Source organism: Furipterus horrens, unplaced genomic scaffold (assembly GCF_987537825.1).
Source record: "Furipterus horrens unplaced genomic scaffold, mFurHor1.1.pri manual_scaffold_15, whole genome shotgun sequence".
Taxonomy (NCBI): domain Eukaryota; kingdom Metazoa; phylum Chordata; class Mammalia; order Chiroptera; family Furipteridae; genus Furipterus; species Furipterus horrens.
The window spans coordinates 18,337,982-18,358,604 of NW_028327185.1; the positions used below are offsets into that span (position 1 = coordinate 18,337,982).

At 55.0% G+C, this 20,623-nt stretch overlaps 1 protein-coding gene across 3 annotated transcripts in view; it reads left to right on the forward strand.

Annotated features, from left to right (window-relative positions):
* The window catches only part of TRIM67 (tripartite motif containing 67), a 36,208-nt gene extending 22,516 nt beyond the window's left edge, over nucleotides 1–13,692 (forward strand). For 2 of the 3 annotated variants that reach the window (XM_090263552.1, XM_090263554.1), the window contains 8 exons: nucleotides 1,462–1,584; nucleotides 2,876–2,986; nucleotides 4,064–4,223; nucleotides 6,380–6,525; nucleotides 8,175–8,313; nucleotides 9,675–9,978; nucleotides 12,227–12,389; nucleotides 13,569–13,692. In XM_090263552.1, coding sequence (XP_090119678.1) covers nucleotides 1,462–1,584; nucleotides 2,876–2,986; nucleotides 4,064–4,223; nucleotides 6,380–6,525; nucleotides 8,175–8,313; nucleotides 9,675–9,978; nucleotides 12,227–12,389; nucleotides 13,569–13,634 — 1,212 coding nt within the window. In that variant the 3' untranslated portion in view covers nucleotides 13,635–13,692. The remainder of the gene's footprint in view (nucleotides 1–1,461; nucleotides 1,585–2,875; nucleotides 2,987–4,063; nucleotides 4,224–6,379; nucleotides 6,526–8,174; nucleotides 8,314–9,674; nucleotides 9,979–12,226; nucleotides 12,390–13,568) is intronic. The other variant, XM_090263553.1, reaches the window with a different exon arrangement.
* Nucleotides 13,693–20,623: the final 6,931 nt, after the last annotated feature.

Consider the following 20,623-nt stretch of genomic DNA (forward strand, 5'->3'; position numbering starts at 1 on the left):
TATCCACAGACACCCATTTGGCACCTGATATGAGATTGTGCATCAACTCAGTGAGAGAGGATCGTAGAAAGAGCTGGAAAGAAGTCACACAGCAGCCCCTGCCTGGCCACGATGTCCTATGTGGTGTCTGTCTGCATGCAGTGTTTGATATCCATGCAATCAATGCATCGAAATGTAACTGCATCATTTACTAAATAAGTGTATTCATGAGCATTCACAGTGTGTCACATCCTGAGCCAGACACAGAGAAGTAAGGCCCCATGTCTGTCCTCAGGAGCTCGGTGTGCAGGGGAGAGTGCACACACATATGCTCCATGTGAATGCGCACATGGAAGAATGTACACATGGTAAGCCCGTAACGCGGTCCCGTGTCAGGATGGAGGAAAGCGACTAAGAGCACCAAATCCTTCATCAGCCAGTAAAACCGTCCTGCCTAACAAGTTCAAGTGCAGATTCAGCCATGAGGCATTTCCAGTCATGTTTCTGATGCTTCAGAGACAGGAGATGGATCAGTCTGGAGGGGCTGCTGTGACAAAGTGCGTACCACAAACGCAGTGTTTCAAACAACAGAACTTCATTGTCTCGCAGCTCTGAAAGCTATATGTCTAAGAGCAAGGTAGCAGCAGCGTTGGTTCTTCTCTGCGCCTCTCTCCTTGGCATGTAGACAGCCGTCTTCTCGTGTTCTCACATGGCCTTCCCTCCGTGTGAGTCTGTCCCAGCCTCGTCTTCTTACAAGGACACCAGTCCTCAGATTAGGACCCACCCCGATGACCTCATTTTAACTTAATCCCCCTTTTAAAGGCCCTGTTTCCAAACACAATCATGTTCTGAGATTCTGGGGTAAGGACTTTAACACAGGAATCTGGGGCGGGGGCGCACCATCCAGCCCCTCACAAGAGGCCTGACTCATGCTGATCTAGCGACCTAGAAGGCCTTTTTTTAAAACTGACGATGACAGACCCTAAAGTGGGAGCACTGTGATGTATTGCGTTCTTTGTTTGTTTCCCTGTCTTTTAATTATAAAAAGCAAAAAAATGTGTTATAGAAAGTGTGAAAAGTGGAGAATCGTAGCCAGAGCTCAGAGAAGTTCACCAGTCACTCCTTGAAGCAACCGCCTCCCCGCTTGGACATGCTGCCCCATTGCTTTAGACACTTGTGCACACGTGGTAGGAAGGGATCAGGCCACACATAACGTGTAACCTGCTTTTCTCCTCTCCTGAGGGTCTCCTATGACATACGAACCTCTCTCTGTACGAGGTTTGAACAACTAAGGAATATTCACCATAGAGACGTGGAGCGGCCTGACAGGGTCCCTGCCGCACTACTTCATAGTTACACTGTTTCCAAGTGTATAACCTTGGGGATAACTCCAGGGCCAGCTTCTCCCACACCGTCCTTCCGTGTGTCTAGCACGCACCAGATTCCAGCGTGCCTTCTCCTAAAGTTCTCTGTTCCCCCCAGGAAAACGGACTGGACTATGAAGCCTGCCTGGTCGCTCAGTGTGACGCGCTGGTTGACGCTTTAACTCGGCAGAAAGCCAAGCTGCTCACCAAGGTCACTAAAGAGAGGGAGCACAAGTTGAAGGTAGGCCCCTCGGAGACAGATACCCCTGATCCTCATCGCAGCCTCTGCAGGCAGCACGGGGTGGAGCATGCAGAAAGCACGGGGTATTAGGTGAGTGAGTGAGTGAGTGAATGAATGAATGAAAGAAAGAAACAAGGAAGAGATGAGCAACCTGGGGAAGAAAGGGTGGTGCGTGGCAAGCCTGTTCTCAGTGACGCACACGAGGAGGTTGGCTTGTCCTCCCGTCCCGCCTCAGACGTTGCCGACACCACACCCTCCATCCACAGACACCCATGTGACCCCTGATATGAGGTTGTGCTTCGACTGGGCCTTCTTACGCTCACGGGACTTTCCTGGTCAGCACACATGGTCTCCCTCCAGAGCCAGAGCCAGATGCTCTGGGTCCTGCTGGTTTCGAGTCAGAGGTCCACCCTGTCCCGTCTTCTCTAAGGGACTCCCGTTCCCATCTTGCAGAGCAGAAGTGACCGCTGATGATGACAAGGCCTTGCTCTGCTCAGGTCTCCAGTTCTGCCCCCGCCTTCAGGCTGCCTGGGATGTGTCGTGCACGCAGTAATCAGTGATAATAGCACGACCCCCATTCACCAGCCCCATTCACCAGCAGGAGGGCAGGGTTTCCCCTCACCAGCCTGTGAGCATGCTGCATTGACAAAGGGCTCGTTCATTGTCCTGGTGCTTGATCTGTTTTATAGACATTTCCCATTTGCATCAGAGAAGGTGAATTTCAAGGAAAGAAGGAATGAATGCTGGGGACAGTCCATAGTTAACCAGCAAAACAGCTGAGCACATCGAGTTACACAGGACCAACTGAGAAGGGAGACAAGAAGCTGGAGTTTTCGATTATATACTTGCTTTTAAATATTTTATTTATTTATTTTTAGAGAGAGGTGAAGGGAGGGAGAGGAGAGAGAAACATCAATCGGCTGCCTCTCGCACGCCCCCAACTGGGGACCTGGCCCGCAACCCAGGCATGTGCCCTGACTGGGAATCGAACCAGCGACCCTTTGGTTCGCAGGCCAGCGCTCAGTCCACTGAGCCACACCAGCCTGGGCTCTCTGCTCTTCTATCCATAATTTGGGAAGTTGGCTCTATCGGGTGTCATGGTCCTCATGTTGGGAAGTGGGTCCATTTATCCACCAGTAAAGAGGGCACAGGGTGTTCAGGTGCCAGGTGGCGAGAAGACAGGGTACATGGTGTTCCAAGTCAGTGCCACCTTCCAGTCCTTCCTCCGTGCTATTTCTATGACCCTCATCTTCCTCTGATGAGATGGTGACTAGGGATTCTTTCATCGCAGATGGTTTGGGACCAGATCAATCACTGCACACTGAAGCTGCGTCAGTCCACGGGGCTCATGGAGTACTGCCTGGAGGTCATCAAGGAGAACGACCCTGCGGGATTCCTACAAGTAAGCCAGCTCCCGAGGACACTAGGCGAGCTTGGGTTCCTTCCTCCAACTCTGCCCCAACTCCCCAAACTAGTCAAAGTAACAGGAAGGCCCCTTTCAGTGGCCTGGAGTTTAGTAGATTCTCCTTTGCACAAAGGTTCCAGAAGACCTACGTTCTCGTTTTGACTCTCCCTCTCACTAGCTATGACCTTGGTAATGTGTCACTGTGAAATGAGTAGGGCAAGGGTCATCACCTCTAGGGCCCAAATGCCATGCTTTTAGGCTTTGAGTTCCAGAGACCCCCCATGTAACATTGTCCCCCAAAATAGAAAGGACAGTCTTGGCCAAACAAGCTGGAAAGAAGTGAGTTAGCAGAAGCCACATGGCTCGTCACCTCAGTGTGCAGAGCCTGCAGGCCTGGACAGGTGACCGCTGCCAGGCTGACTCAGGGTCAAGAGTGTCGCACAGGCACATGACAGTGATTCTAGTGGGAGCTCAGCCCTCTGTCCATAGAGAAAATGATGACTCCCCTTGCTTAGTCCCTGAGATGAGTCTATGGGGTCACGGCTCTAAAGGGACACGTGCAAATGTCTGAATGGGCAGGACTTTGCCGAGGAGAACACAGCTGGGGGTATGATCGGCAGAGAGTTTGGGGCAGAGGCTGCAGAACATTTGGAGACATACATGGGGGTGGGGGGTGAGCTTCCACAGTCTAGGGCTGTGGGAGACATGTTCTTCAGACCCTGTGACAAACTACTAGTCTGCTTCACTGTGCAAAGTACTAGATCTAGCAAAAGGGGTCGAATGAAGAATGCTTTTGTATGTTTAAAAGTGCCATTTGTTTCACAAAAGGGTTTGGCCCAATTTCTTAAAATAACCGGTACACTTTACATTTCACATGGTTGTGCTTTTAAAATGTGATTTAAACAACACAGGGCATTTGCATTTATCCAGCGTCAGACTGGCAGGAGTACTGGCTGAGTACAGCTCCCTTCTGTCCCTGAGCACAGGGACAGGGCCTCAGCTCCTCCCTCACCAACTGCTGCATGATTTTTTTCCTTTGCCCTTCAAACCCCTAACCTGTGTGCTCCCTTTAAGATCTCGGACGCCCTGATCAAGCGTGTCCAGGTGTCTCAGGAGCAGTGGGTCAAGGGTGCCCTGGAGCCGAAGGTGTCTGCAGAGTTCGACCTGACCTTGGACAGTGAGCCGTTGCTGCAGGCCATCCACCAGCTGGACTTCATTCAGATGAAATGTAGGGGTGAGCCGGGACTGGCCCAGTTCAGTCAGGGCTTCTTTCGGAACAGGTGTCCCCCCTGAGGGGCAACTTCGTGCCAGTAGAAGATTGTGGCTATGGGAGGGAGGCAGAGTGGGAAGGGAGAGATGCCCAAGCCACAGACCTGGCTCTGGTCCCAGCTCAGCAACCCACCGGCGGGGTGACGTAGGGCAGGTGACACCCTGGTCTGAGCCCAGGTTTTCCCATTTGTAAAAGAGGATCAGTGACACTTATTGAGTGTCTCCATGTGCCAGGCACTATTCCAGGGGCTGAGGACACAGCCGTGAACAACCCTACAAACTCCCTCACAAGACTGAGCTGATATTCTAGAGAGAAAAATAGACCATCCCAAACAAATCTATGATATGTTGTCTGACAGTAGCGGGTGCCTTTCTGGAAGGGGCCGTGGGGCGCCTGTTGAGGTGAGGAGGGGGAGAGATGCAGTATAGGGAAGAACATTCCAGGTGGCAGAGAGATGGCAAGTGCAAAGGCCCTGAGGCAGGAGTAAGTTTTGTGTGTTCCAAGAAGAGCAAGAGGTCAGAGGGGAGAGCGGACTGAACCAGGTGGAGGGTGGTAACAGCAGAGGTGAGAGAGCCGTGGCAAACACAGGCTGCGGCTTAAGGAAACTTTGCATCACTTGCCCAAGTCACAAAATTAGCCAGACCCAGAATGCTGTTCTAAAGGCTGCTTCTCCAGAGGCACCAAGGGTATGTTCAGAAGAGGAAATAAAGCTATTTAGATTTTTTAAGCAAAAATAGCAAAAAGCTGAGTGCCACACCTGCAGAATCTGTGAGCTCAGGAAAATCCTTGTCTGCAGCATATGCGGCCATTTTTAAACTAAATAAAAAAGCGGCCTCTTGCGCATTTCCATGCTCATCCCCACATTCAGCTTGCACCTGGGGGAGGGGAGGCTGGAAGGGCCAGGTGCCCCAGGTGTCCGTGAGGACCAGGAGGAGTCTGGCAGGGTGGGGGCAGGAAGGAGGGGTGGCTCTGAAAGTGGGGCTGCTGAAGGACGCTCGGAGCTTCTCCAGGTGCTGCTCTGGGTGGATGGGGTGGTGGGGTTCACGGAAGAAGCGGGAGAGTGGACCGTGGAGCCCAGGGGCACGGCGAGGGCTCCTGCACCTGGCCGGCCGAGGCTGGGGCTCAGGCTGCCAAGAGTCTGTGATCTGCCCAGGGTTGCCCGGAAGGTGGTGCCCTAACATTCGGCACCAAATTGAAACCCGTACTTTTTACAAAACTGATGTTGCAATTTTTCCTTTAGAGAATGGCAGTGTGGACTACATCTGTTTCTAAAATCTCTTGAGCCTGAACACAGCTTTAGAACAAAAACATTCTCCGAATTTCGTCTGAGTCGAGTTTATGATACATTTGATTCAAATCCCTGCTTCCATGAGTTGACGGGCCTGGGACCCCTGGAGTATTCCCTGTCCTGAAGCTTGTTCCTGGGGCCTTTCAGATGCTCCCAGGCAGGATGACGCCCCCTCTCTGGGGCACACCTGCGCCTTTCACCTCCCCCTCTCCTTCCCCTCCTCCTCTCCTTCCCTCAGGCCCATTACCTTTGCCTTTCTCTCTCCTGCTCCAAGGGCCCCTCCTCTGCCTCTGAAACTTGCTTCCTGAGCCTACGCAGCCCAGCTGGCTGCTTCTACCACCCCTGTAACTTCCTAAATCAACTTTCTCTTATTAAAAGTAAATAAATAATGAAATACTCCCAGCCAGAGGCTTAAATGTGCCTTTGCATTTACAGCCCCAACCCCACACCTTCCCAGCCCCAGGTCAAAGCTGCATGCTGGCCCCAGAGGGTCCCTGGAGGCCTGGGCTGGGCTCCTCACCACCCAACAGTCAAAACCAGTGAATGTCAGCGGATGGTGGGAAGGGACCGCCCCTCCTTAGAGGGGTGGAGGCACCTGCCATGGCCCCGAGATTCCTGCACACCTTGTGGCTGCCCCTCACCCAACTGCCTGGAGCCTAGACCCCCAGGGTGAGGTGTGCACATGCCAGGTGTGGAGTGGCTGCAGGGTGGCCAGGGAGGGATTTGGCCACGTTTCCTTCTGGGAACCTGGCCCCGGAATAGGCAGGGGTCCAGGGGTGTCCGGTGCCCTGAGGAGGGGCTGGGCTCTAAACCTGGCTGGTCCCTGTCACAGTGCCGCCCGTCCCCCTGCTGCAGCTGGAGAAGTGCTGCACCCGCAACAATAGCGTCACGCTGGCCTGGAGGATGCCACCCTTCACCCACAGCCCCGTGGACGGCTATATCCTGGAGCTGGATGACGGGGACGGGGGGCAGTTCCGGGTGAGCCCTGCTGCTGCTTTTGGGGGGTCCTAATGTGCAGGCTGGGAGTGGCTCACTGCCCCAACATCCAGGCCAACCCCAGAGACCACCCTTAGCCCTGATGCCGCCAGAGGGGGTATTGGCCCCGAGGACAGAGGGCGGGGGATGCAAAGGTCCTGAGGCAGGAATAAGTTTTCTGTGTTCCCAGAGAAGCAAGAATGTCAGAGGGGGTCTGGGCTCATGGCAGAGGATGGGCCTCCTCTACCAAGGGCTAGGTCAGGGTGGGCCCAGCAGGCAGAGGTGGTGGCTGCAGAGAAAATCCGAGGTGACTTTTCTGTGAAGACTGACACAGGTCTGAGCTGGCGTAGAGCCCAGAAAAGGAGTTACCTTGCAATACCTACCTCCCCGTTGACCCCAGCAGTCCAGCCATATCTATTCTTCAACAGCCTCCCACACAGGCCCTCAGGCCGCTCCCCAGGCCCTCAATGCCCTCTCACACCTTGCCTTGCCTGGCTCGCTATTCATTTTACCTGCCAAGGTGCGTGAGGAAGACACTTGATAAGTGATTGTTGGAATGAGGTCCTTCTGAAACACGACCCCAGTGATGAAATATCACCGGGAAGATAAAGGCTCTGCGTGAGCCAGAACTGTGTCTGTTACTCCCCCATCTGGTGGAAACCCTGGGACGGCTGCCCACCCCCAACCCAGACCCTTAATAGAACTTACCTTGAGATTGACACGGTGAAGTTTGGGTTACTGTTAAGTTGTTTTGTTGACTTGAACACCGGGAAGCACAGACTCTGGGTCTTCTTAGAGCTCCTGCTTTCTGTCCCCGAGAAGCTACTATTATTCATAACTAGGAAAAACAAATGAAGAGTAAGCCCCCTAAACAGCCAGGCAGGAAAGATGTCTCAGACAGAGTGTGGAGACATAGGAGACACATAAGGGGGCATTAATAGGACAAGGGTGAATTTGAAGTGAATGGGGAGCAAAGTAAATCCCTAGAAAAAAGTCTTTGGGGTCTGATGCAGAAATATCTCACCCTACTGGGAAGCCAAGAAAAAAGCAACTGGAGGCTGGGGAAAGGGGGAACAAGGAGCGGCAGATGCAACCTCAGGGGTGGGGAAAGATGGGGAGGCCTGGAGCACCCCTCCTCTCCAGAAGTGGTTCCAGCCCAAATCAACTGGAACCCACCTGTTCTTGGCGACACCCTTCCTTTGTCTGCTTTCCCCCATCACGTGTGATGGTCCTTCTTTTTAAAATATTGATTCTTTTGTTTATTTAGATGCTTAGCTCAGTTTTTTAATTTAAATTTCCATTGGAAACCAACAGTCTTCTAGTGCTCCATCTAAGAAGGAAAAGGGGTGTCTGCACCTCTATCCCCCAGAGGCGTAGATGTCAGAGGGCTGACCTCAGCAGAGGCGGAACATTGGCTGCCCTGCTTACTGCAGACCAGTGGTCCCTCCCTGCCTCCTGAGGACCCTGTCACACCTCACAGACTCCCAGGCAGAGGAGCTGGTCAGCCACAAGCGAGGGTTAATGCCCAACTTGGACATGGCTGTGCTCCTGCGACCACTCACCCAAATGTTCCCTATTCTGTGACTAACACATTGAATGTCAACATGTCGCTAAGAGAAATTCTCCTAACGAGCATCCGGGCTCTCTCTTAGGAGGTGTATGTCGGTAAGGAGACCCTGTGCACCATTGACGGCCTGCATTTCAACAGCACCTACAACGCCAGGGTCAAGGCCTTCAACTCCTCCGGCGTCGGGCCTTACAGCAAAACTGTTGTCCTGCAGACATCTGACGGTGAGCACTGGGTCTCTCGGGGGTGGGGGGAGACAGACGCAGGCACTACGGGTGAGCTTCCACAGGAGGAACCCGCATTTCATCTCATGGACCAGGAACACTTGTCAGCTGCTCAAGATGGAGCAGGGGGAGAGTGGAGGGAGTGAGGTGGCAGTGAGGTACGCACACAGCCCCCATAAGCCACCAAGGACAGAGACATTCCTTCACCCTGTTTCCTGGGCCTGGCAAAGGGCACTAGCAGTTGGGAGGCTCAGGGAGACTAACGTCCCACTTCTGGGAGTGGACAGGACAATCCTAGAGAGGAGAAGGCCATGCTGCCACCAGGGAGGCATGCCAGCCCCCAGATTCGAGCTTTCATCACAGTAGGAACCTGTCCCCCGAATACCCAGTGCAGGAGCTCAGACCTGATGGCTTCCACACCTAGCTGTGGCCTTCCAGGCTTCAGGTGACGTGACCACACCCACAGTGATCGGCTGAGCACTCAGCAGGGAGCGATGATGGAAATAAGGAACACGTGCCAAAGAGAGTCTGTCCTGCTAAAGGAGGCCATCCTGCCCCGGCTGCAGATGTATGTGCCAGGCCGGTGCCCATCCTATGTCTTTGTCATCATTTATCCCAGCACATCCTCTGACTGCCCAGGAAAACAGGACAGGGCCTGGATCATCTCCGGCAAGGGGAGCAATGAGGACAGGAGCAGACGCTATTGTCAAGGGCACAGCCATGACGCTTTTCTGAAAATGGTGTGACCTGCAGAGACATTTTATACACCACAACGTCCACTCGGCTTTCTGCCCCGGGCACTCCTGACCTGAAGCTGGGCAGCCCTCGCCCTGGGCATTGTGGCTGTGATTTTGGAGGAAGGGCCTTACCTCCCATGACCAGAGGAGTTGGTAGAACACAAGGGCGAGCCACCCAGTGGGCTGGGAACTGGAAGAATGCAGCCCTGTGACTTTGGTTACCTCACTTCCCCTCCCAGGTGTCAAATCTCCCACCCACAATGAGGGGGGGCATGCATGTCTACTTTGTCTTTAACTCATAACAGTGTATGCAGCATGCGGAGTGGCGGCAGAAACCTAGACTCTCTGAAATGCATTTAGATGTGGGGCTTTGAGGCCCGAATGTCTGGGTTTCTCTGCAAGTTGTGTAAGTGGGATTGGGAACATGGATGGGTACAGATCAAGGAGTACACGTGTGTGTGTGTGTGTGTGTGTGTGTGTGTGCAAATCACACAGGGAGGGACATGTGATACTGGGTGCCAACTTACTGATAGGTGCAAGTAAGCCTGTGTCTCTGAGCCCAGGTTAGAGGCTGATAGCAAATTCCATCCCCTAACACGCTCATCTTGCCTCCTTCCTTTCCAGTGGCCTGGTTCACCTTTGACCCCAACTCCGGGCACCGGGACATCATTCTATCCAATGACAACCAGACAGCCACCTGTAGCAGCTATGATGACCGGGTGGTGCTGGGCACGGCGGCATTCTCCAAGGGTGTGCATTACTGGGAGCTGCACGTGGACCGGTATGACAACCACCCGGACCCCGCCTTCGGGGTGGCCAGGGCCAGCGTGGTCAAGGACATGATGCTGGGCAAGGACGACAAGGCTTGGGCCATGTACGTGGACAACAACCGCAGCTGGTTCATGCACTGCAACTCCCACACCAACAGGTGCGCACGGCCCCTCGCCCGCCTTCCCCACGCGCGGGTGTTCGGGAGTGAGGGGCCTGTGGCACCTGCGTCCCTCCTGCCATTCCCAAGTTCGGGCATCAGTGACGTGGGGAGGTGTTCTCAGCCACACTGCTGTCCAACTTCCAAGTGGCTTTGACTCTGACCAGGCAGAAGCGGCCACAGCCCAAATGAGTGTAAGCAGCAAACAGGTCTCCAGGTTCCGCAGCACAACGCACGCACACCCAGGTCCTGCCCGGATCCTCAGCTTCTGCTCCGCTTTCCTTCCCACACCATCAGCCCGGGCTTCCATCACCGCAGGTCCCTACACAGGGAGCAGCTGCCATTGCCGTGGGTGTTGTTTACCTGGATTGACCCCTCTCACTGCCCCGCCTTGAGTGGGCTTCATGCCTGGGCAGTGCCCTCCAACAGGGCAGGCCTGGGGGGGCGGGGGCAGGAAGGCACTGTGGGGGTGCTCCTTGCTGATGACTCTGTGAGGGGCTGCCCTGGGAAGGTGCCTTGATGGGCTCCCCAGGGACCGTAAGTGCCTTGGAGTCTCCTCAGACATGCAGAAGGCAGTGGGCTTCTCACCTCCCATCACAGCTCGGTGTTTTCTCCCTCCAGGGCTCTGCGTGTAGGAGGTGGGGAACGGAAACTCCTCAAAGCCAGCATTGGCCAAGGTCCCAGAAATGGGGAGTCGTGGCCACCTAGAGCCACCTCCTTGCTGTGGGTCTCCTTTCTGGAGACACAAGGAACTTAAAGGAGCAACCTCAGCTCTGGGCAAAGTCGGCCCTGGAGGTCCTCTGTGCTCTGGGTCCACCTGCAGCTCCTACCTATGGCCCTAGGTCAAGGTTGGGGTCTGGGACAGGGACCTAGAAGATGCTTGAGGGTCGCCAGGGGAGCTGGAAGCCGCTCATAGACCCCAGAGGGGATGAGTCCAGGCCAGCATTTACGGAGCACTGCCCTTGTGGCAGACGCCGTGGGGCACCCCTGATTCCCATGATGTCATTAATTCGTCCCAAAAGTCCCACTGTCATGGCTAAGACCTGGGCTTAAAGGTTAACCGTGGCCCAAGTCACTGAGCTCATTCCTGGTGCTACGGAGTTCAACTGGGGATCCTGGCCGGGTTTTGGGGGCGGGCGAGGGGGGCGGTGCTGTTGCTGATGAAAGAGCCTGCGATGGGGCGCGGAGGGGAGCGGGGCGAGGCCGCTGGCGGGCCGCAGGTGCTGATCTTGGGCGGTGCTGACCTTGGGCGGAGGCTGTGCTTGGGTGAGAATGGAGTTCCTGCGCCTCGGACTGGTCGCTACCGGCACCGGTGGTCAGTGTCGGAATAGCACCAACAGCCCGGCTCTTGGTCCCTCTCCCACCCGCGGGACCCTGCCCTGGCGCCCTGGGGCCTCCTCCCGCCTTTCCCTGCCCCGTGGCCCGCCTCCAGCCTCCGCTGATCAATCCTTCCCAGTCAGCCAAGGACAAAGGTGGTTTTCTCAGCAGTCAGCTCAGCCTTGGTCAGGGTTAAGACCTGTGCCCCCGCAAGGAGGAGGCAGGTGGGCCGGGCACCCCCCCCCCCCACCGCCAGCACTGCTCACTGACTCAAGGCTCCTCCCCGCTCCGTGCACGCGAATTTCCACCGCCACGGAATGTACGGCAGCATCAGCGACACTTACGAGAGCTTCACAGTCTAGTGTCAAGGCTGCCGGTCACCTGTGGGACGGTGGCTCGGAAAGGGGACTTGATTCCGTGTCCAGCACTTGTCCCCTGACCCGCGCTTCCTCACAAGAGTCCCAGGATGTTTCCAGGGAGAGGAGCTGAAGCGGGTGGGGCCCTTCAGAACCTCCCGTGGGCCTGGCTGCCTCTTCCATGACCTCCATCCACACCCTCACCTGGCCACTACTGAAAAGGGCACGAGTGGGTTCTTCCCCTTGGCAGGTAAAGGAGCCTTTCCCACCCACCCTCCCCACCCACATTTTCACGTGGGACCTGCTCTTTAGGACCTTAACTCCCTGGTGTCCTGGTCTCAGACACTGTCGGGAAAGGAGGGTCTGAATACCCTGCTTCCTTTAGTGTAAGGAGCCTTATCTGAGGAGGGAGGTCTTCCTGTGTGTCCCCTTAGCAAGTGCGTACACTTGGATAGAAGGGGGCTGTGTCATTTAGGTGAGGGCATTCTCGGCATCCTTTACGCGGTTTTCCTGAGCCATCGCTTCCTCCCAGGCCAGGTGTGGTGATGGGCCTCCCTGGGGCTGCTCTCTCCTAGGACGGAAGGCGGCGTGTGTAAGGGGGCCACTGTGGGCGTGTTGCTGGACCTGAAGAAGCACACGCTGACCTTCTTCATCAACGGGCAGCAGCAGGGCCCCACGGCCTTCAGTCATGTGGATGGAGTCTTCATGCCAGCCCTTAGCCTGAACCGCAATGTGCAGGTACCAGCCCCCACAACACCCAGCCCCCTAGGTTGCAGCCTGTTAGGCTGCTTCCCCTGCCACTGAGGGGGGGCGGGGGACTCCGTGGGGCACGCGGGTAGACAGGGCCATAGAGGGCCCACCACAGCGCCTGCCCAGGCAGAGAGCTCATCTAGTGGCCCACCTTGGGTATTCCCTGGAGATCGTGCTCTTGGGCACAATAAATTCTCCCTCAGTCACTTTGAAGTGAACAGAGGCTCCAAGGAAGCCTCCTGGGGAAAAGCAGTGGAAGGGTGGGGGCAAGAGGAAGGAATAAGGAAGACGAAGTGATTCCATTTTCGGGGGAAGCCATCAAAGGGAAGTCAGTCAGTGCTCCTTCCCAGCGTGGACCCTGATGGCCAGGCGCGTGCTGGGGCCTTCCGATGGAGGTGCCCAGTCATCATGGTGCTGTCGTGTGGCTTTTCTCTGAGAGGAGAGGTGAGGACAGACCTGTCCTAAGGCGCTGTGAGTCCTGTCCTGTTCCCTCTCAGCCCCTCTGCCCCTCTGCGGCCTCCACATGAAGCAGGCAGGAAATGTGTCCTTCAGAGCTCAGGACTGGTCCCCATCCTAGAGGTGGCTGATGGGTCAGGGGTTCCCCAGAGAGGTGCCATCCTGTGCCCCCAGCAGAGTCCTTCTCCCCCTGGGCAGTAGTGGGGATGGGAGCAGAGGCCTGCTCTGTGGTGCCCATGGCCCTGAATATTGATGGTCTACATCAACCACTTATTGATTATACGTCCACTCACTTGCAAGAGGGCTTTGAGGCAGCCTGAAAGATGGGCTTGTACCCCACAGGGTTGATGGAATGGACTCAGGAAAGGAAAGAGGGCCGTGGGGAGAAAGCCGGAGCAAACAGCTGACCAACACACCTGCATCGGAGCGCTAGCCTTGCCTGGCTCCTGGTCACATGGGCAGAGTGGGGCCCAGCCAGCCAGGGTTCTCATTATGAGGAGAGGGGCACAGACCAGCTCCTGGGGGCAAGCTCGTGGCCCTCACAGTAGTCATTGGAGTGGCATCATCAACAGCAGACCCACAATCCAGAGAAGCTATGGCCTCTGGGGACCCCCAGCCAGCAGCATGGAGCATGCGGCCGCGGTGCCATCTGGGTACTCAGGGTTCGCGTGGCAGCCTCTGTGCCCTCACCCATCCTGCCCTCATTTCCAGGTCACCCTGCACACAGGACTGGAAGTGCCGACAAACCTGGGGCGGCCAAAGCTGTCAGGCAACTAGCCCCCAGCTCCAGCCCCGCACGGGCGTCTGAGAGAAGCCTGCCATCCTGCGCTAAATCTAAATTAACAGCCACACGGGCAGAGGACCACATCATGGTGCAACCCAGGAGCCAGTGAGACATGTTTTCTTTGGGGGACAGAGAATGGGTCTGCAGGCCGGGCCTGCTGAGGCCTCGGTGGAGAACATGGGCCTGTGTTCCCCTTTGTCCCGCCTGGACGTTTCAAATACTCTCAAAGAAGGACCTTTCCCAAGGGAGTGAGAAAGTATTCGGGGTTTATGGTTTTGTTTCCTGCCATCTGTTTTCAAAGGCTGTCTTTTGGGGGGAGGGCAGATAAGGAGCAGAGGGCTTCCTGAGAGCAGGTGGCAGGAGTCCCTCCGGAGCCCCATGTCCTGAGGGTTCAGCCCTGGCTGCGTGTCACTCCTTCCGAGCCCTAGCATTCTCATCTTGGCCAGGAAAAGCTCTTTAGCCTTTTGGTCCTGGAGCCTTGAGTGTGTCCTGCCACTTGCAGCCCAAACCCAGGATCCATAAAAAGGGGCGTTAATCATTCATTTGATCTTTGCCTCTCTCATTTCCTAGGTCCTTCATTCATCAATCAATCTCTCTCTCTCTCTTTCTCTCTCTCTAGTCTGCTAAAATTAGTTCACTCAGTTCTTAGTTCTTAAATATAGAAGAAAACACTGAATTTGAATTTGAATGACTATGTGTCGAGCCATGCTCAGACTCACAGCATATATGACGGGAGGCCCGGGAAGCCTCCACCTTTGCTTTGAGACCCATCTGTCTGTCATCACGAAAAAATCATGAGCAAAAAGTGGCCGCCATGGCAGGGTGGACCTCAGAAAGGCAGGAAGCAGACAGCAATACTGTGTTTCTTGTCTCCCACTTCCCAGCACAAGCCTTGGTGTTTTGAGGCCGCACAGCCAGGGTGCGGCTCAGGGTGAGCCCTCCCCTCCTTGCTGAGAACACTAACCTCCTCTGAGACCCACATCACGTCATGTCCATCTCTCGGCAAAAGAGCTCATTCCAGGGGCTGGTCCTGTCTCAGAGCACCCTTCTCCTCCTCTCTCACCCCCTTCTTGTCACCTGCCACCTCCATCTCCATCTGGTAGCAAACCTCTCTCCTTTTTACAAGAATCTATTTTATCAAGCATTTTATTTTTGAGGTTGAGGAGTACCTTGTCTATTTGCTGGATTGGATTTTTATAAAACTTAACCCGTAAACCGGCCCCTACTGTGTTCACGTGGTTCCAGCTGCTTGTGAGACACTGCACTTGCTTTTTGAGTGACCTGGCCCACGCTATGCAGGTCCTGCCCTCTATTCAGCAGGTCCGACGATCCTACCTCGAGCCCCGCTCCTGGACCTCAAGGCAGCAGCCTTGTCTGGCTGTGTCCACAGTTGTGGCGGGCTGGGCCAGCTGCCTGGTGGCTCCAGGAACTGTCTGGTGCTGTATTTAAGCCTCGTCCAAGGTCCTGGCAACCAGGGCCACCCTGGGCTACCACGGGTCCTCATCTGTGCGGCTGCCTCTCTTCTCTGCTTCCATGTTTCTTAGCTTCAATCCTTTGCCATAGCTCTGGGTGGACTCGGCTCGAAGGTTGGGGAAGATTCCTGAAGATTGGAGGGCCAGAGGAGCTATGGCTTCCTGGGGCCAGTGAAGCCATAGGCAGCTGGTCCAGATGCATCAGCTTTGGGAAGCATCAGCTTTGGGAAACATCCTCTGGAAGAAGACGAGGCCAGTGTACCAGGAATAAGAGTGCACATGGGAAGGCAGAGAGGGCTGCCTGGTGGAGGTGGCTTTTTACAGTAGAATCCAGATGACAGGCTGGAGACCTCCCAGAATCATCAAAGCTGGGGTCACCAGGTGGCCCTGGCTCTGTGTCCTTGGAGAGGAGCTGCTCGAGTTCAGCCTGGACTTGGTGTCACCCTCGGAGAGCCAGCACCTAGGTCCCAGGGAGATGCGGAAAGGGAGAAGGGATGTTCCCACAATTTCAGGTGGCCTCTTTAGGAAAAAAATTACCTGAAATTCAAAGAGAGGCCATCAAAACACACTGCTGCACCCACCCAGTCGGGAGGCCCTGTGGGTGCCAGGGTGGGCACGATTCTACCTTCCCTGACTCCTCCAGGGGCACAGAGCAATACAGCTGATACTGGGACCGTGTCAGGCTGTCCTACAGCCACCTCTCCTGTCTTCAGCACAAAATACCTTTCAGGGACAACAATGAACCTATAAGAGAAGGCAGGTCCATGCCACACACTTGCGTGTTTGAGGGATCAGCAATACGGAGCAGGAACTCGGCAGCTCCTCGTGGCCTTCCAGCTCCCTCCCAGGAGCTTCTGGGAATCGAAGTAGAAGCCTCAGGTCACGGGCATCTCATCGGCCATTGAGTTCCCTGTTCCTTTACAACGGGGTGACATTTTTGTACATTAAAGTTCTATCAAGATGACGCTGTTGTTGGGCTGGCAGAGGAACAACTTGGTGTCCATCTACAAAGCAGTTTCAGTGAGAAGGAAATTGAAAGCAATTTAAAACGTTGGGTTCCCCTGCCATGTAAATAATGCCTCTGTGACATTGTTCCTCTACAGTTTGCTCTTGGCTGGTCAGCAAGTTCGGTCGAAGTCTATGCTTTTCCTTTTAGAATTAATCTCTTTCAAAAGTTTCCAGTAGCATCTCACTGCATAGCCTCCTAGTTCCGAATTCACAGCAAGGTAAGACCTGGCACAACCCTGCCTTTCCCCTCTCTAACCAGTTTAATGATTCCAATGAAAGCGGACATCAGTAATCCTGGCCCACCAAGGAACCAACCTATAAACTATACATAGTTCTAGGCTGGATCTTCAGCCCTGTGTGTGGTCTGTAGCCAGGGCCACCCTGTGGGGGTCACTGAGAGCAGTGGGTACAGGCCTGTCCATCCTTGCTCTTGGTACTCCTGCCCTCTGCTGCCCAGAACATTCTCAGCAATGCAGCAAAATGAAGGACCTATGTATCATTTCTCCAGGGCTATTTGCGTTTCAGCCTTAATCCTAATGGCAAGTGTAAGGCCCGGCCCCCTGCGAAAGCATGTTTCAGCACAGGTGACAGGCGGCTCACAGATGAAGCTGCTACTGGTCCTATGGCTGCCTGCTGGCTTTGAGATGCTGAGGGTTGGTCCAATGCTTGGGGGACTCAACGTGTGGATGTGGCACTGCACCATCACAAGGCCCGTGGATGGTGCCAGGGCTGGGTAATGGGTCATGCTCTGTGGTGGGGGGCTGTTCGCTGCATGGGAGGATACTTAGCAACACCACTGGCTTCCACCTTCCAGGTGCCAGTAGCAACCCCGAGCTAGTTGTGACAACTAAAAGTGTCTACAGATATTGCCAAATGTCCCCTGGGGTTGAGAACCCGTGAGTTATGCAACTGATGTAGGGGCCAGGGGTGTCCACTTCAGCGTTACATGGGAAACCTGTATCACAGTCCCCAAACCCAGGCTTCTCTGTAGGCCTGCGGTGTCCTGCCAGCTGGGGGCAGGTAGGGAAAAGGGGCCTGCTACTAACAGACGCCAGCCCGTCAGACCCCTAACCCTAACCCTCGCCCTCACCCCTCTTCCTAGAAACAAAATTTCATTTTCCTTGGCCACTTGTGACTGAAATCAACAGACCCTTCTTAATGGGTTGGTGGCCTTGACATGGTTAAACACCTAATCAGACATCATTAGAAGATATTTGAGGTCTGTGCAGAGCCTGGGACATCTCAGGACTCTTCTGAAAGTAAACCAAGCCTGTGGCTGTTTTCATTCACCACATCTCAGGCTGAAAAATAGACAAGAGTAGGTTGGTGTACTGATCAGACACCAAGTTCAATCCTCAGAAGCTCATCTTCTAACCTGGCTTTGATATGGGGCCAGGATGGGTGGGACAAATCTCTTCAATCTTGCTGTGCCTCGGTATCCCCACCTGAAAATGGGACTAGTCATACTAACCTACCTCCTCTGATGTATTGTGAGGGTTCTAGAATCATACTTTAAAATATATATAGTCTGTCATCTATTGAGTCTAGGCTAACAGTTCACACTCAATGGACCAAGTCTATGTGGTGACTTTCCAGAGCGTTCTCTGACCACAGTGTCTTCCACCCAAGCCTCTTATGACCGTATTTATTACACAGCTGCCTGGCCTTGCAGGGCAAAGTTGACATTTAAAACAGGTTTCCTGTGACTGTAGAGAGCACCCCAAACACCCCTATTCCCATGAGGCCCATGCACTCTGCACAGATGCTGTGAGCAGGCCACGTGCCAGCAATCCCGTTCTGTCCTCGGGCCTCTGCATGCAGAAGTGCCCTTCAAATATGAAAGATGAACACCCCTGCTTCCTGACTCCTTGGTTACCTTAGATTCTGGTACCTAAGGAGTCCTCCACCCATAATGTGACCCCTTTGTTTCCAAAGGTCTCGGGAACCAGGGTCTCAGAGTAAAGGAAGATGCACCTGAACCGCAGTCTTAGAAGGCTGGCTGGGCTCAGAGACGAAGGGGCTGGTGCTCTGCCCAGCCCTGGGGTCGCCTGCACTGTCTGTTAAGCGGGGTGGGGGGGTTCCGGTTTTTTCAATGAACGACCTTGACTTCAGTCAGGAAAAGGAGCTGGGAGGCGAGACCTGCAGGGGAGGTGCTGGTCTTCTTTCGAGGTGCACTGCTCATTGAGGACGCTCGTCCTCGGGAGGCCCCAGGGGGCTCCTGGGCAAGCGAGGTGGGCACCGCATACCAGGCCAGGGGCTCAGGAAGGCCCTGTGCGTCCAGAACAAGCTTCAGGCTTGGAACAGGGACGGCTCACAAGCAGGACCATCGTGGCTGCTCCCCAAGTCCTGCCTGGGGAAGGCTTCCCGCCACCCCTCCCACTCCTGGGGACGGGGCGTCCCCAGCCCAGACTTCCTCAGCACCAAGAGCAAGTGCAGAGTGAGCAGAGCAGAAACGTCAAATGCATGATGCAGAATTGCTGCTTTCGCACTCAACTGTTGTATTAAGCATGAGAGATGTTGTTTAACGTTGGCAAAGGAATTTAAAAAGTAAAGAAAAGCTTTGTGTCCTTGTTTTGGCCGTCCCCACAACTTCCACTCACCTGCCCTTCTTCACGCGTTTTCTCCCTCCCCTCCTCCCCCATCGCATCCATTTTGTCACTAGTTGTTGGTGTTTGGTGGCAGCCCTTGGTCCCTTTGGTGTTCATGCTCCACTGGAAGCATGGAGGGGAAAGGGGGGAGTGCTTTTTCTAATTTTTGTATTGGTATCCACAAGCCTTTGTATTTTTTGGATTGCAAACACTGTGTTTTCTGGTCTTCGGGGGTTGGTTGAACTTTGTGTATCGCCTTTTGGAAAACCTGAGTTTTACCACAGTCTCAAGCAGATTTGAAATAAATTCTTTTGACACTGCCAACGACTAAAAGACAAGGTGTGGTCTGTAATGACAGCTGGGCAGCAGGTCTGTCTGCCCTTTCCCAAATGGGTCCTGACTGCCGGCTGGACAGAGCGGAGGCTGCCCAAGCGGCCACCCTGTCTCTGGCCCAGAGGGCCTGGCGTCAGGCGCCAGCGTCAGTATCAAGAACCACCTCAAACAGCAGGAGTTCCTGGAATTCATTTTTGCAAAAAGGTAATAGGGCTGGAAATTGATAAGTTAGCACGTGGTTAAGATAAACTCATGAATAAAGATGATCGTGGGTTGTAAGTGGAAAGCGAGATTTGGGGCTAACATCCTAACTAACCCAGGAGCGGCGGAGCCTATGAAGCAGTCCCTTCCATCAGACAGCGCCCGCATGTCTGGCCCGGAAACTGACCTGTTGCCTTCCTCAGAGTACGATCCGCAGGAGGCCTGGCCTCGCCCCCGTTGCCTGCAGGTCCCTTCAGTGGCAGATTGAAGTTAGGGAGCAGGGACACGGAGCAGGTGCTCCGGGAGCCCACGCAGAGCAGGAAGGACTGGGCCAAGGGCGGTGCCGGAGCTGCAAGGCAGCCCCGCAAAGGCCTCCAGGCTGGGGTGCCCTCACTCTGCTCATTCACTGACTGGGCCACCCCCACAAGGGCTGATGGCCTAAAGCTGTGGTCTCGGCACTTTCAGCAGCTGAAAGGGGATCTGAGGGGACATCACAGCCTCCGCTGCGGCCGCGTCCTCTGCCACTGATCAGTGCTTCACGGGAGCTTGGGGAGCAGCTCTTTCAAATCCCGGTGGGGGCAGCTTAGATGAAGAACGTCACGGGCACAGGACAAACTGCATTGCTTCCGCTGTGGCTGGTACGGAGCGGTCCTGGAGTCGCTGCCTCCTCTCCTATCACTCAGGCCCCTGGCCCCCACCTGGCGCCCCTGCTCATGGTGATTCAGACCCTCATCCTGGGGGCTCTGAGCCTCAGCTCCTGGGGCCCTGCTCGGCCCAGGGCTGCTGCAATTGTCCATTTAACATGCAAATAGGGAAAGGGGAGTACCAAGAGGTGCCCGAGTGGGCCACCTGGGCGCAGGTTCCTCCCTGCCCCACCAGGGGACAGCAGCCCTACCTCCTCTCGATGATCAGGGCCAGTCACCCCTGCAAGGTGGTGGCTCTTTGAGCCCCGGCAACACGCTCGGTTCAGCGGGACATGTGCTGGGTTCTTTCTCCTCCGGGAAGCAGGCTCTCCAGGACTGCAGGGCCAAGCTGTGGGGACGGGCATCACCAGCTCCGAGAGGGTCACTGGGAGTAACGGCAGGCATAGCGTCGTGTGGGGCCAGGACCAGCCCAGGCAGGCGTGTCCACGACTGGGAAGAAAACCCGCCAAGGGGAGTGGAGGGACGGAGACAGCGAGGAAACGTTTCCCACCGCTCGGGAGCCGGTCTCTTCCCGCGGTGGCTGTTGCCAGACTCTCAGCAGGAACCATCTTCCTTTGGTGACGTTTTCATTGCCACCTCACTCGGCTCCTAACCTTGCTGGAGGAAACTTGATCCACGGGGAAATAAAAAGCATGGCTGAAGCTTTATTACCAATCCTTAAAGGACAGGTAGCTCC